The sequence below is a fragment of the Selaginella moellendorffii genome, unplaced genomic scaffold, assembly GCF_000143415.4.
Source record: "Selaginella moellendorffii unplaced genomic scaffold, v1.0 SELMOscaffold_31, whole genome shotgun sequence".
Classification (NCBI taxonomy): Eukaryota; Viridiplantae; Streptophyta; class Lycopodiopsida; order Selaginellales; family Selaginellaceae; genus Selaginella; species Selaginella moellendorffii.
Window position 1 is genome coordinate 485,898 of NW_003314292.1, and position 13,592 is coordinate 499,489.

Genomic DNA, 13,592 nt, shown 5'->3' on the forward strand with positions numbered 1-13,592 from the left:
TATCCATAATCCCAAGAGCCCTAAATTTTCTTTCATTCAAAGGAGCTACATTGGAGCGCCATAGAAGCGCTCTCTTCCAGGTATTCAACTAGGCGATCGATCACTCCAGGGCATTCTCACGGGCACTGGCATTGCGATGGTGAATACGCCCAGGGTGATGGGATTGGGAATGGGGATAGGATCTGCGGAGGCGGTGAGATCGTGGAATTTGGGTCTGGTTCTTGAGGCGATGCCGGTGGCAAGACATCCGGGTCTGGTTCTTGAGACGATCGAGGTGGAGAGGATGGAGAGAGATCTGGAGCGAAGATTTCGGGTTGTTCTTGAGGAGGTGCCGGTGGGGAATGGGATCTTTGAGACACTGATGGAGGAAGGACCAAAACCACGTAGTTTGGTGTTGCTGCCGATGGAGGAGAAGGATTTGTAGAGGGCGCTGGTGATGGATTCGTGTCCTCGTATGCTCGATCAAGTGGTGGAGGAGCTGGAGTTGTGTCTGCTACACCAGTTGTTGGCGACAACGATGGAGAAGATGATGAGCTTGGTGGCGATACTGGGACTTCTTGATCGGGACTTTGCGGGAGAAATGCTTCGGTGGGAGCTTGGCTTTGCGAGTCCGAAGGAGAAAGTTGTGGGGATTCTTCCGGGGTTTCTACAAGAGGTGGTGGTACCGCCGGAGCTTCTGTCAAAGAAGGTGATGGGCTTGAAGTGCCATCTTGTCCGGGCCGAGGACGAAGAAATAGATCAGATGGGGATGGTTCCTCCGGTGGCTGTGACAGTGGAGTAAGAGACTGCGAAGGTGCGACTGGGAATTCTCGAGAAGATGGTAGACTTTGCAGCGGAGAGAATGCCGGTGACAAGTCTGGGCTTTCGGCTGGGCTTTCGGCTGGAGGACTGGCTTCCTTGACAACAGGTTTAGCGATGGATGCTGCTGGAGCTGTTACGGTCGCCGATGGAGATGGAGCAAGAGCAGCGTCTTGGTGACGAGAACTTTTATGCTCAGAATGGTGCCCGTGGTCCGGGCTTTTGTGCCGTGACTGGTGATGGTGGGAGCGTTTATGGCCGTGGTGGCGATTGTGGTGGTGAGACTTTTTGGGATGGGAGACTTGAGGCGGCGATGCAGAAGCACTGGGACATTGTTCCGGTTGGAAGACAAAAGCCGCGACGTGCCGGCTGCCTCTGGTTTGCGCGAAATCTATATCCACCTCTCGACCATCTTGAGGTACAGCATTGTCGCAAGACCGTGGAAGTGAGCTCGTTATCACGCTCAGGCTGCATTTGGCACTCGGGTTTCTGAGATGAGCCACGAACTCGCCACTGGACCGGGTGTGGATGATCCTGGATCGATTGGTATCGGCACAGATCAGGTTGAGATAGACTCCTGCAAGGAAAAGAGAAGAGGCAGCGAGACTAGAAGAGAGAAGCTCGAAGTATACCTTTGAGTCCTTGCTGGGAGTGAGAGCAGTCACGGCAAACGACCGTACCCGTGAGCGCTACGTGCGAGTTTCTCTGGTGGTCATGGCGAACCTCCCTGCTAGAAACAAGCAGGCACGCTTGGAGGAGGACTGCTAGGATCAAACTGGCTCGAGCAAGCTCCATCTTCTTTGGCAACAGTGTAGAGGTAAAAACTCGGTTTTTATGGCTCGATCGATTGGTTCTACCCATGACATCTTCTTTGCATGCAGGCTCTAGGACGTGTGGGATCGACGTGAAGCATTTGATATCACCACCTAATTTTCCAGGCCGCTGGTGGTGATCCAAATCGATAAGTTTGATCAAGCAGGAAAAACAAGCGCTTTCTCGATGCATGGTTCCATCAAGGCAAGTGGTCGTCGGGTAATTCACTATCCAATGCCAATTCCCGTTGTCTTGATCTTCCTTTCGATTTTCTCCAGGTTTATGGTGAGGGCGAGAGGGTGCTAAAGTTCAAATTTTTAAATTGTAATCAGTGATACTTTTGTTCTAGGGTTCTTCGCGGGGATGGATGTAGAAGCTCCTCCCGCTGATGCGGGGGATGCTATCCATCCCTCCCTTCTTGTTACTTCCGCCGACGATGGGAGTCGCGAATGGGAGAGCCAGTGCTGGGGGTGCTCCTCGTATCTCATCCTCCCTTTCTTCTCCGAGGCATTCAAGTGTGGATGGTGTGGAGCGGTCACACTGAGCAAGCCCAAGCAGAGAAGCAGCCAGCGATGGCGCAGGTGTGCTACCATCCGAGACTGGAGCTTGGTGGCAGTGGTTCTCATGATCATCGCTCTTGTCACTGGTAAGTTCTCAAGGTACTTTGCTTTCCTTCTAAAACGATCAAAGATAGGATTTTGCAATCACCCTCTGAGACCTTTGCTTTCCAGGTGGAGGAATATGGACTGTGTACCCGGTTTTATATCCACAGCCAACTTGGAGTGGATGCTTCCACATTTTCATCGCGCTTTCTCTGGCTGGAGCAACGCTTGCGAGTTACAGTCTAGCAGCATTCACTCCAGCAGGAGCTCTAGCGAAGGTGCCGTGGGGATCACTCCAGCCCATTGGCAAATCAGCTCTAGATGGCTACACGTACTGCGCTTACTGCGAATGTCCCAAGCCTCCGCAAGCCCATCACTGTAGAACTTGCGGAACTTGCGTCATGGACATGGATCACCACTGCCCTTTCGTACGTTGTCTTCTTTTTGTGGTTTTGATTTTCACCTGAACTGAAACTCTCTCCTTTTTTGGTATACTCTAGATCGGGAACTGTGTTGGAGCTCACAATCACCGGCATTTCATCCTGTTCCTGGTCTACGCGACGATAAGCAGCTGCTACGTTTTGCTCATGTCCGTGCTCGCGGGCTTAGCGATCTGGCCACCACTGCTGCAAAGATACCAAGGCTCTGGCGAGTGGGGATTGTTTCACTCGGTGGGAACAATTCTAGCAGCGAGCTTTCTCGAGGCGTTTGAAGAGTTTGAGGAGGACGAAGACAAGGGGTTGCCGAGTGTATCGGCGAGGTCTCTGGCACTCATCTATCTCGTCATCACCGCCATGGCGATTCTGATCGGGCTTGCTCTACTCCTCCGCCAGCAGATACAGCTCTTGTACGCAGGGCAGACGTATCTGGAGTCGATCCAAGCAGGCGATGGCGAGCTTTTGCGGCCCGGGTGGCACAACCTGAGGCGATTGTTTGGGAAGAAGCATCCAGCTTTGTGGCTGCTTCCTGGATTCACATCCAAAGGGAGCTACTTGAAACTACAATGAGAGCTCGTTCTTGGCCGAATGGAATAGTTTAGTGTTCATTTAGATAAGATCAAACCCAAGACAATAAGTTTTGCAGAAACAAGTCAATGTAATTGTATGGATACATAATATTAGCTGTCACTGTCCCTAGTTAAGGATCACAATGTAGAAAGTCTTAGGATGTATGATAAAATAAAAGCTAATATTAAATACAATTTTTTGAAAAGAATATTCTCCAAAATTCTAGAATCTAATCCTTCTATAAATTGAGCACATCCGAGCCTCTTTCTATCGCATCCTTCTTTGTTTGTTTCTTGTTAGCTTGCTTCAAATAGCTATGGCCTATCCTCGAGTTTCTTCCGTTCTTGTGCTGCCATTGCTGTTTCTAGCAATTACCAATGCTGCTCGTGTCTATGATGGAGGTAGCAAAGTTTTATTTGCATACATCTATCATAAAATGTGTGTTCTTGTTCCACAGTAACGATCCTTGCCGAGGAGGAGGATGTGAGATATATGACTACTATGGTGGAAAACAGAGGTAGCTCAGCATATATTCACCCATGGCCAGGAGCTAAGCTCGTTGTTTCCATGTTTTGTTTTTGCAGTGCTCACAAGTGTTGTGGGCGACACTTACTGTTGCCTCAAGAACGGCTATGGGTGCCTGCAAAATTGTGACTCATCCAAGAACTACTCGTGCTGCCTCAAGAATGGATACGGCTGCGTGTGGCTTTGCGAGAATGGTGTGGAGCACTACTGCTGTGAGAAGAATGGCTATGGTTGCACCAAGATGTGCCCCAAGTCTACACTCATGTCTGGCAATCTGTAAAATGGATAATGTGTGGATGTGTATGCGTGCCGCTATAGATCTATGGCGGCCATTTTCAAATAAAAACTCAGTGGCTCACTCTCCGATTTTCTTTTCAGAGTCTTGAGCTATCCTCTATCCTCACTGACTTCTCGCATTTTTCCACCACATTTCCCAAGTTCAAATAAAAACCAACTGCTCTTTCATTGAAAGATCTCTCTTTTTCCAGAGTTCTTCTTTCAAGATGTGGCCTCACACACCAGGATTCATTAGCTTTCAGCAAGACTCGAGAGAATATTGTGGAAATCGCTTTGATCATGGAAGCCACTTTCGACTTGGGAAAGCAGACTTCACTAGGAGGAGGATGCAATTTAAGACTTCCAGCGTGCGGGCACCGGTATAGATAGTTCAAAACAAACAAACGAGACTCCGACCCGGTCCCGGCTCCGGCCGCAGCAGTGTGATTTCTTGTTCGTTCGTTCGTATTTCATAAAAAGCAAGAACGATCCAAACATGTTCAATGTTGCAAGTAGTTTCATATAGCTCACTTTGGATGTGAATTCAGGAAGCAGGGCTACAAAGCTGGGTGCTTCTACGCGACATTTTGCGGGCTGGGCTGTATTTGCTGGACAGAGGAGTACAGCAAATCGTTATATGGCAGTTATCAGAATCGTTCTTACCAAGTGAAACAATTCCAACTTTTGGTGAGATCGCTGAATCTGCGAGCACGGACATGAGCAAAACGTGGGACTGTGGCGTAGACTGGCTTGGATGAAGAGCCACTTTGATTGTTTAGATAAGAGTTTCTATGAGCTGCAGAATCATGTGCATGGCATCGTGCTTGCGTAAATGCAGCAAGACAGTAGCTCGCGAGTCGCTGGAGTTGCTCCAGCGAGAGAAATGTCCACTCCAGATTGGCTGTGGATATAAAAAAACTGGAATGACTGCTGGGCTAGAGGTGCGTCTTTTGATTATGTATATTTGTCATAGAGTCATCCGTGTCCATCGTAGCTTCCACATATTTCTTTAATTTGAAGTCTTTGAAGTGCTGCACCTCTTCAAGTGGCTTCAAACCTTGAGGCTATAAAAGTTTAGCACTAAAATCACAAACCTACAACACATAAGCTTAGCAATACCTGATTTCTAATCCTTCTTAAGGGAAGAAAATCCTTGGCAACCTTATAAAATGCAAAGCTAGAAAGCAGTTGTTAAGAAACAAAGTCACCTTTTAGGTCAAGTGAGGGATCATAGCCTTGTTTCACTTTCCTGATGGCATCTGTTGCCATGCTGGAGTTTATAGCATTAAACACAGCCAGAGAGCATAATCTAAGTTTATGCGTTTGGAACATTTATGTGTTTGCTCGGTAAGTATGTTGAGGACTGTAATTGGTCTCACCGGCTTGAGAAGAAAGCTCTTTTCTTGCAGAGGTAAGAGATGTTCATCCACTAGGAGGAAACACACGAGAGAATCCAGAATGCTAATCCTCTCTCAGTTGATGCAAGGCGTTTTCACCAGGCAGCGGACTCTCATTCTTGGCCTCTTTCGAAGTGAAGTTCTTACATTGAGCTAGAGGTCGTGAAGAAAACACGCAGCGCTTCCAGTCCAGAGAAAAGCCCTATGGAGCAAACCTACAACCGGGCTGTAAGAGAAACACATCAAAGCACAATCTTCGCAACGGGGAGCTGTCTGGAACAAAAGGACATCTCCCAACACGCCATTCGTGTTGGCATTTAGACAATCCGTAAGTTCTTTTGTTTTTGCTCTCTTCTTTAATTTAACTTGCAAGAGGCCGAGCAAGAGCCAGAAAGAAGAATTCCCAAGGCTGGACAGGGGAAGCTTATAAATTTCACACTAGCGTACGGACAAGAACTTGAGGAGAGACCTTGCTTTCCTCCTCGCGCGAGGCGATCCAGACGCGATCAGCTCCTGCAAGCTCTCCAGAAGCAGCGCACTGGACGATCCGGAGCTCATGTCTCGCGATTCCTGCTGCGTCTGCTGCTCCACCATGAGGCAGTCCCGGATCATATCGCCACCGTGCTTGCACAGCGCCAGAAGCACCGACAGCGAGTTCTCCTTCCCTTTGACGCTCCCAGTGCGCAGCAGATTCACCAGCAGTGGAATCGCCAGTAGATCGTCGCTGAGAGCTTTCAATCCTTCGTTGCTCTCTCCTAGCAGAGCTAGCACCGCCAACGCATCGTCCTGGACATCGCCATCTTTCGAGAGCATCGCCATCAAAACTTCGATAGCTCCCGCGTTCACCACCCTGGCCCTGTTCCCCGGATAGAGCAGCAGATTAAACAGCGCGCTCGTCGCGTCCTTCTTCGCCTGGAGCGATCCTTCCAGCAGCAACGTCACCAGCGCCGGGATCGCCACTGCCCTGCTGCCGATCCGGATCCGGTGCTCGTCCGTGGAGGACAGACTAAAGATCGCCGCTGCAGCGTTTTGCCGAGCCTCCATGCTAAGTCCCTGTTCCACCACCGAGAGTATCGGGTCCAAAGCATTCGCGGCCATGATCAGCTTCTTGTTGTTGTCGTAGATCGAAAGGTTGAGCAGCGCAGTGACAGCATTCTCTTGGGTCTTGGAGTCATTACACGCGAGCAGCGGGACCAGGAAAGGGATAGCGCCAGCTTCCGCAATGCAGATCCTGTTCTCCGTCCCGTTCTTCGCGAGTAGTCTAAGCTCGTAAGCCACTTGTCTCTGGACATCGATCGAGCCTGTGGCCAGCTTGCCGACAAGAAATGCCGAGGTGGTCTTTGCGATCTCGAGAGCCTCTCTCGAGTTGGAAATGTCGTCGTCGGGAAAGCCAGCGTCGAATAACTCGAGGCTGACGTTGTTGTCGTCACACCAATGGAAGATGAGGCTTCGTAAAGCGTAGTTTGGAATGAGGCCGAGGTGTATCAGCTTCTGGCCGCTTGTGGGGCACGTAAAGTGACCGGCAGCAATCCATTTCTGGATGTGTTCCTTGTCGTATGTTTGCCCGGTCGCAATGGTCACCGGGTTCCTCATAAGTTCCAAGGAGATCGGGCACCGGAACTCGTCTGGAAGAACTCCGACTCTCTCCTTGAAACCATCAAGCTCGGCCATAGTCTCCTCGAAGGCCTCTTCCCCAGCTCTATACAAGAGCCTTGCCGTGGACCGGACGAGACGTATCAAACCTCGCAATGTCGAGTATGCCACCTTGTCTCTGGACGCGACCTTCTCTCTCAATTCTTCCAGCAGTCCCGTAAGTTCCAGCTTACAGTCGCTCCAATTTTTCAAGCCGAGGCCAGCAAAGAGCTTCTGGAGTCTCTCGAGGGAAACGTCTGATGATGGTCCGTCACCTCTTTCCATAAGATCGCATAGCTCGGCTTTGAGGAGCTCCTGCCCGGGATCTAAGGCCTTGCACCAGCCTCTAGCGCTTTGCAACTTCAAGAGCAGGACGTGCTCCTTTATCTCGTCCGAGATCTCCAGCAAACTTAGCGGAATTACCTCCAAAGCCGCGGCCATCTCCTCGTTGGCCACCTCAAACTTTTGGATCGTCTCTGTGGAGCTCACCATCGCCCACGTTATGCTACTGCTCTGGCTACACGAATCCACGAGGAGATTACACTTGGCGAGGAACTCGTGCATACTCCTAAAAGCCAAAAGTGCTGACGGAGGCAGCGGTGGATTTGTATCCCTGATCTCCTCGAAAAATGGACCCAAGAGCTTCACCCGCCGGACAATCCCCGAAACGCAGTGCCGGTAGCACGCCTGTGGTCTTTCGTGAACCGAAACCTGGTGTGCCAATTCGATCAAGTCCCTCACTAGCAGCATTCCCGGATGGCTTGGATACGTCTGATGATGGTTCGCGGCATGGAGCAGCGCAAACGGCCTCTTGAGCTTCATGATCCTCCTACGCTTGCTAAAGTACCAGAAATCGGCCATCCTCGAGCCAGAAGAATCCTGGAAGGCGATCGATTCGCGGAATTTCTCGCGCCTAGTGGAAAATTTCTGCCAAGAACCTACTAGATCACGACGAAATATCACAAGAAAACCCCGATTCTCTGCGTGCCGTGGTCGATCACTGGAAGATTCTCAACGCCGTGCTTGATTGGGACTGCGAGAGAATCTGGCACCGAGAGAACTCGCCGTGAAGAATCTTGTCCGAGAGTCTAGAGAGCCCTAAAACCCTAGCGCTAGATAGAAGGATGTGATAGCCGAGGAATGCGACAATACTACCTCCTCGCGCCTTGCCGTCCATAGCGTTTTTCAAATATGTGCCATATGGCCGCTAAAAGAGTTAAAAAAGGATTCTTCCGGAATGCCGCCATTTGGCAGCACCACAGGCCTCTAGCCCCGCCATTGGCCAGAAGGAACAAACTGCCACGTGGATGGTGACGATGGGCACTATGCCAACGGTTGGATGTGCCAATTGGCGGTTGTCCTAGCTAGGGCTGCTTGTCTTGTCCGGTCAAGCGTGGAAGAAAGAACGCAAAGCGCCAAGGCAGTGAGGTAAAAATCTTCTTTCGTGGAGATCGTCGAGCGATCGATCCTCGATCGATCGATTGATCGATTGGATCGGCGTGCGCGGCCGTGGATGGATCTTAAGAAGCTAGATCTGGTGCTGGCAGGGCAAAATGGGGCTTTCTTTCGCGAAGCTGTTCCAGCGATTCCTGGGGAAGAAGGAGATGCGCATTCTCATGGTGGGGCTGGATGCCGCTGGAAAGACCACGATATTATATAAGCTCAAGCTGGGAGAAATCGTGACGACGATTCCTACGATCGGTATGGTCGCTACCTTTTGGTTTTTCGAGATTTATTTCTTGGTTTGGAGCAGGATTTAATGTCGAGACTGTCGAGTATAAGAACATTAGCTTCACGGTGTGGGATGTTGGCGGTCAGGACAAGGTACTAGATTTTTTTTCTCATGCTGACTGAGAATTTATCTGTGATCTAGATCCGGCCACTCTGGAGACACTATTTCCAGAACACTCAAGGTTTGATCTTCGTTGTGGATAGCAACGATAGAGATCGTGTTGGGGAGGCTCGAGATGAGCTCCATCGCATGCTAAACGAGGTTTGCTCTTTGAAGTTCCAAGTTGACATTGTTGTCTCATTGATTTTCTTTTTCTCAAGTCCAGGACGAGTTGCGAGAAGCGGTCTTACTCGTGTTTGCCAACAAGCAGGATCTACCAAATGCCATGAACGCTGCTGAAATAACAGACAAGCTCGGGCTACATTCACTCAGGCAGCGCCATTGGTAGCATCTCTTTTCCTTCTCTGAGGGGATCCTAACGCTCGTTCTTTTGGCTCTAGGTACATCCAAAGCACTTGTGCTACCTCTGGAGAGGGTCTCTACGAAGGTCTCGACTGGCTTTCAAACAACATTGTCACGAAGGTATTAGTCTTTCATTTTGTGAGCTCTTTCCAGCTTTAATCTTGTTTGTGCCAGTCTTGAGCTCGTGGAGATTTTGTTTTCCTTGCGATTGAGTTTATCCACCACTGTTAGCATTGAGTACCGGTTAATGCAAAGGCATTTCTTCTTCCATGGATATTTCTAACGAGGTAAGGAAATAACTGAGATCTATGGGACGCACACAAAGGTCTTGACAATGGCAAAGTCATGGGCATTGCAATTGCCATCATTGTCACTAGTTCCAAAGATTCAGCCGAGAAGGACTCCCTTATGCCGGTCACACAAGGTAACTATTTGTTCGTCTCTGCTGGAAGAAACATCAGAGTCTTCGAGGATTCGAGCCAGAGGCCTAGAAGATGAGAAGGCCGGGCTGTGCGCCACACTCCTCGGGCTACATGCTCCTTTGCTACTTTTTCAATCGGACATAGCCATGGCAGCGGAAGAAGCAGGTCCTGGCTACTCGGCCGCGAGTTATTACACTTCGCTGGGATTGTTCGTGCTCGCATTGCCGGGTCTCTGGTCGCTCATCAAACGCTCGGCAAAATCTAAGGTACTGTTTTGAGTATCTGAAAACTAAATAATCTCTTTTCACCTTTCAGATAGTCCGGAAGACTTACGTAGTTCCTGGCCCATCTCAAGAGAGTGGCAAAGCACCAAAACAAATTGCTGGTGAAATCTCATCGTTTTTCACCAGAAACAACTTCACCATTGTCGACAGCGGTGAAGTAGTCAGGTAAACGTTTGTTTCTGCTTTCCAGCAATTCCCGTCATTTTGTTTCCGTGTTCTAGATTCGAAGGACTGATGGTTCCAAGCCGGGGCCAAGCTGCTTTCATCATCTTTTGCACGTTTTTGAGCTTAGCTAGCGCAGCTTTGGTACTCACGATCACAGTTCCAGTGGTAGGAGACAAGTGGTATTGGCTCACGGCTTTCAGTCCCCTCGCGTAAGTTTGTCACAGATTTCTTAAGTTTCTCGTTAGAGGTCACTCATGAAACTGATGCAGTGGCGCTTACTATTGGACGAATGCATCTCGAAAAGAGGAAATCCAAGTAAAGCTCGTGGTGGCCGACGATGAGTCTTCCACAGATGTATTGGTTCAAGGCGATGACGAGCAAATCGAGCAGCTTCGTAGGGAGCTGGGATTCATGGAGAAAGGCATGGTTTATGTGAAAGGCATTTTGCAATGAGGTAACTTCGGATACATAGCGAGCTCGTCGAACTTACAATACAATAAAGGGAAGACTTACAGCTCTTTCTCTTTCTTTTTTTTTTTTTCCCTGTTGAGGGCAGAGAGAATTCCTGTGATGAAACAGGAAGCAAATTTACAGTGCGGCTGCCGAGAAGATGGTTACCAAAACTGATTGTGGAGAAACAATCTTACAGTGGTGGCCGACTTTCGTTGCTACGTTGGCCCCCTCAAGTAAAGTTTTTGGTTTTTTACTGTGCTTGTTCTAGTCCAGCAGTGGAGCCATTGTTCTTTATGTTCTTCAAAATCTGCGATTAATTTGGAAGCTTTGATTCAATGTAGGAACAAAAAAACTTTCGCTTTTTTCACCTGTCGCAGCATGAATGTTTCCTTTTGTAACGTGTTTACCCGTTCCTCTAGCTCCGCATTCCTGAGCTCCAAATCCCGGGCTTTTGCTTCGAGCTCAACAACGTAAGCCTTTTTTCTCTCCCTGGCTTGTTGTGCCGAGACTCGATTGCGTAAAAGTCTGCACAAAGAAAAGCTTTGTTTCAAGTTAGAGAAAAGAAACAAACTGTCAAAGAAGCCGAGCTTAGAACTACGAGTGAAAGATGGGAGTACCTTTTCAATCGCTTGTGTTCTTTGTCAGCAGGAACAGCACCCCTCTTGCGAGAATTGGATGCTGCCGTGTCTTGCTCTGGCAACGCAGTCACGATTTTACCTCCAGGTAAGTCGGGAACCTTTCTTACTTCCGAGTCACTCTCATTTCCTGCCCAATCCTCTACTCAATGCAAGAGCTAAAACGAAGAGCGAAAGAAGAGAAACGAAAGGAAGAAACAAAAACAAAAGAACTTACCGTCCACTTTCATCTCGGCGTTGGGAAGAGCCATCAAATCGCTGAATTGCTTGTGCATTGTCGGCGACGCTGATGCCGCTGCTTGCATCCTGGAACAAATCTGGAGCTGGCTGGAGGCAGAGAGAGAGAGAGAGGAACTTCTAGCAATCGTTCCTGCCCGCCCGCCCGCCCGTCCAAGAAAACCAAGAAAAAAAAAAACCAAGCGAAATGAGGCTCGACATCTCCCGTTTCGCTCGTCGCGTACCTCAGAATCATCGCGTCGATTGCTATGGATGCGTCCTCTCGTCGCGATTGGGGCAATGCCGAGCTGTGGAAGCGAGAAACACCAGCACCAAGAAAACTCCTCCACTCTAGGGTTCCTGACGCCAGCCCGTCCGGCACGTCACAAACAGGTCAGATTTGACGGGCATCAAAACGGCATCCGACACGCAACCGTTAAAATTGACGGCTAGAAACGTGCCGCGTGGCAAATATTAGTTATTTTAATCTGAAAATCATGAAAAAGAAGAGTTTGAAATATTGATTATAAACAATTTAAAAATCCAGAAAGGTGGAATATGGATGTGTGATGATAGAATTCCTCAGTCGGAGCTAGAGACTGTGCAGTAATAGGCTAAGTATCCATGGTTCAATCAAGGATGGCGATGATCCCTTTAAAGAATCTCTCATAGTTGATTCATTAATCTAAAATTTTAATCTTATGGCCAATGGAAACCAGGGAAACTTCATTATTTCTACTCTCGACTCTCTCGACTCCAGCAAGTTCTCCCGTCGGTGTGCCGCGTCGGCTATGGAGGAGGAATGACGAATCACGCCTTCTGTAAGATCCTCCCCGGAGCTACCGTGGCTATACTTGGTTACTAGGGTTTGCGGGCCCGCGGGCATGGATCTGGTGGTGACGCCTCTTTGATGCAGCTGCTAACATCACTACCATTATAGGCAGACATAAAAAAAACCATCGCTCAATTCAGTCTGGCACCCTTGTTAGTAAGCCCTTTAAAAAATATAGCCTCTGCGACAATGACAGCAACGCTCGGAGAAGCCATCCTGTTTTCTTTTTCGACCTTTGTGCTGATTCCCTAAGCTTGCGAGCTTCCTTTTGTGACTCCATCTCCCACATACATTGTTAATAACCTAATATGATGCCTTTTCCCAAAATCTTTATATATTGAAATTGTAAACTAAATATAGATATTAATATTTTCCATGTTCACACCCTTCGAAATAGGCCAAGAATGCTAATTTGCTGCCTGCTGGCACAAAACCATGAGATTGAGGAAACCCAAACCTATGCAAAAGCTTCTGGATTCTTTTAGTGTGTTTTAGAACATCTCTTCCAACTTTTCTCGCGTCCTTTATCTGTCAAGAAACAAGAAAATCGAAATCGCTCAGGAACTTAAAAAGCCACTAGTTTTAAAGCTGAGCGTCTCACCTCTCTAGCGCACGCATACCTCTGCATATACGAGTTTTCTCTAAGCCAGCGTAAGTTGGAGCTGTCTTTCTGGTGCTTATTAGTTTTCCAGTTGTCTGAAAGGAGGAAACAGACCTCTCCCTTCAGAAACTCCATCAGATCGTGGAGTTTATGGTGGGAGCTTGGACATGGTGCAGTGACATCGCCCGATCAAGACCGAAGATCCGCGTTCTGAAGAATCCATCTGTAGATTGAAAGGAGATATTTCTTTCCTGCTCACCTGGAGGAAGAGGATGAGGCTGATAGCTCGTCAGTCTAGACCAGGCCAGGAAAGAAAACGAAGCAACTAGAACAAAAACCAGGGAAATGACTTTGGTGATTATAAGATGTGAGCTCTTCCCGTTGAAGCATTGTTAATTCCATTACGTTGAATAGAATGATTTGCCAAATAAATGACAGCTTGGCCGCGTTGGATTTAGGCTCCAATCCTCAAGGGCGTGGGTTCAAATCCCACAGTTGTCATGAACTTTCTAAATGTTTCATGGGTATTTTTCTGGCTTGGATGCGTCAAGCCGCCTCCAAGCAAATTTGTTTGACCAAATGTGCGTGATCCAAAAAGCTTCCGAATATTCAGTTGAATACGAAACGCCATATCATGTACACCTATGCTGAAGTTGGTGATGCCTTGAAGCAATCCTATGGAAAGAATATTTTCTCTGCTGACTGCTTTGTAGATTCTCTTTCTTGCGCATGAGAACCGG

The 13,592-nt window shown here is 48.5% G+C and overlaps 7 protein-coding genes across 10 annotated transcripts; 4 read left to right on the forward strand and 3 right to left on the reverse strand.

Annotated features, from left to right (window-relative positions):
* Window positions 1-7: 7 nt before the first annotated feature.
* On the reverse strand, window positions 8-1,803 carry LOC9649389 (pollen-specific leucine-rich repeat extensin-like protein 3). The gene is made up of 2 exons (XM_024681440.1): window positions 1,624-1,803; window positions 8-1,487 (listed from the first exon to the last, which is right to left on the reverse strand). The coding sequence occupies exons 1-2, from the start codon at window positions 1,801-1,803 to the stop codon at window positions 117-119; spliced, it is 1,551 nt and encodes a 516-aa protein (XP_024537208.1). The 3' UTR covers window positions 8-116.
* Window positions 1,804-1,893: 90 nt separating this feature from the next.
* LOC9649390 (protein S-acyltransferase 11) lies at window positions 1,894-3,363 on the forward strand. Its single transcript, XM_002976462.2, has 3 exons — window positions 1,894-2,257; window positions 2,343-2,641; window positions 2,714-3,363. The coding sequence occupies exons 1-3, from the start codon at window positions 1,975-1,977 to the stop codon at window positions 3,218-3,220; spliced, it is 1,089 nt and encodes a 362-aa protein (XP_002976508.2). The 5' UTR covers window positions 1,894-1,974; the 3' UTR covers window positions 3,221-3,363.
* A 111-nt stretch (window positions 3,364-3,474) lies between these two features.
* On the forward strand, window positions 3,475-4,122 carry LOC9649045. Its single transcript, XM_002976463.2, has 3 exons — window positions 3,475-3,621; window positions 3,678-3,737; window positions 3,805-4,122. Exons 1-3 carry the CDS (start codon window positions 3,537-3,539, stop codon window positions 4,023-4,025), a joined length of 366 nt encoding a protein of 121 aa, XP_002976509.1. The 5' UTR covers window positions 3,475-3,536; the 3' UTR covers window positions 4,026-4,122.
* A 1,378-nt stretch (window positions 4,123-5,500) lies between these two features.
* LOC9649046 (U-box domain-containing protein 1) lies at window positions 5,501-8,192 on the reverse strand. Its single transcript, XM_002976607.2, has one exon. It carries the CDS (start codon window positions 7,909-7,911, stop codon window positions 5,857-5,859), a length of 2,055 nt encoding a protein of 684 aa, XP_002976653.2. The 5' UTR covers window positions 7,912-8,192; the 3' UTR covers window positions 5,501-5,856.
* A 238-nt stretch (window positions 8,193-8,430) lies between these two features.
* On the forward strand, window positions 8,431-9,514 carry LOC9649391 (ADP-ribosylation factor 2-B). The gene is made up of 7 exons (XM_002976464.2): window positions 8,431-8,478; window positions 8,598-8,751; window positions 8,804-8,874; window positions 8,924-9,043; window positions 9,108-9,226; window positions 9,283-9,364; window positions 9,419-9,514. The coding sequence occupies exons 2-7, from the start codon at window positions 8,604-8,606 to the stop codon at window positions 9,422-9,424; spliced, it is 546 nt and encodes a 181-aa protein (XP_002976510.1). The 5' UTR covers window positions 8,431-8,478; window positions 8,598-8,603; the 3' UTR covers window positions 9,425-9,514.
* Window positions 9,515-9,543: 29 nt separating this feature from the next.
* On the forward strand, window positions 9,544-10,826 carry LOC9649047 (protein COFACTOR ASSEMBLY OF COMPLEX C SUBUNIT B CCB1, chloroplastic). 2 transcript variants are annotated; one of them, XM_024681547.1, is made up of 5 exons: window positions 9,544-9,932; window positions 9,982-10,115; window positions 10,172-10,324; window positions 10,385-10,569; window positions 10,672-10,826. In XM_024681547.1, the coding sequence occupies exons 1-4, from the start codon at window positions 9,579-9,581 to the stop codon at window positions 10,566-10,568; spliced, it is 825 nt and encodes a 274-aa protein (XP_024537315.1). In that variant the 5' UTR covers window positions 9,544-9,578; the 3' UTR covers window position 10,569; window positions 10,672-10,826. The 2 variants fall into 2 exon arrangements, with proteins under 2 accessions (XP_024537315.1, XP_002976511.2); XM_002976465.2 differs by lacking the exon at window positions 10,672-10,826 and having other exon boundaries at window positions 10,385-10,646.
* LOC9649048 (transcription factor HY5) lies at window positions 10,563-11,793 on the reverse strand. Of its 3 annotated transcripts, XR_002993124.1 has the most exons (6): window positions 11,665-11,793; window positions 11,421-11,573; window positions 11,186-11,345; window positions 10,937-11,093; window positions 10,763-10,875; window positions 10,563-10,714 (listed from the first exon to the last, which is right to left on the reverse strand). XR_002993124.1 is itself a non-coding variant. In XM_024681549.1 (5 exons), exons 2-5 carry the CDS (start codon window positions 11,506-11,508, stop codon window positions 10,819-10,821), a joined length of 450 nt encoding a protein of 149 aa, XP_024537317.1. In that variant the 5' UTR covers window positions 11,509-11,573; window positions 11,665-11,793; the 3' UTR covers window positions 10,619-10,818. The 3 variants fall into 3 exon arrangements, 2 of the variants coding, with proteins under 2 accessions (XP_024537317.1, XP_024537316.1); XM_024681549.1 differs by having other exon boundaries at window positions 10,619-10,875; window positions 11,186-11,333; XM_024681548.1 differs by having other exon boundaries at window positions 10,619-10,875.
* Window positions 11,794-13,592: the final 1,799 nt, after the last annotated feature.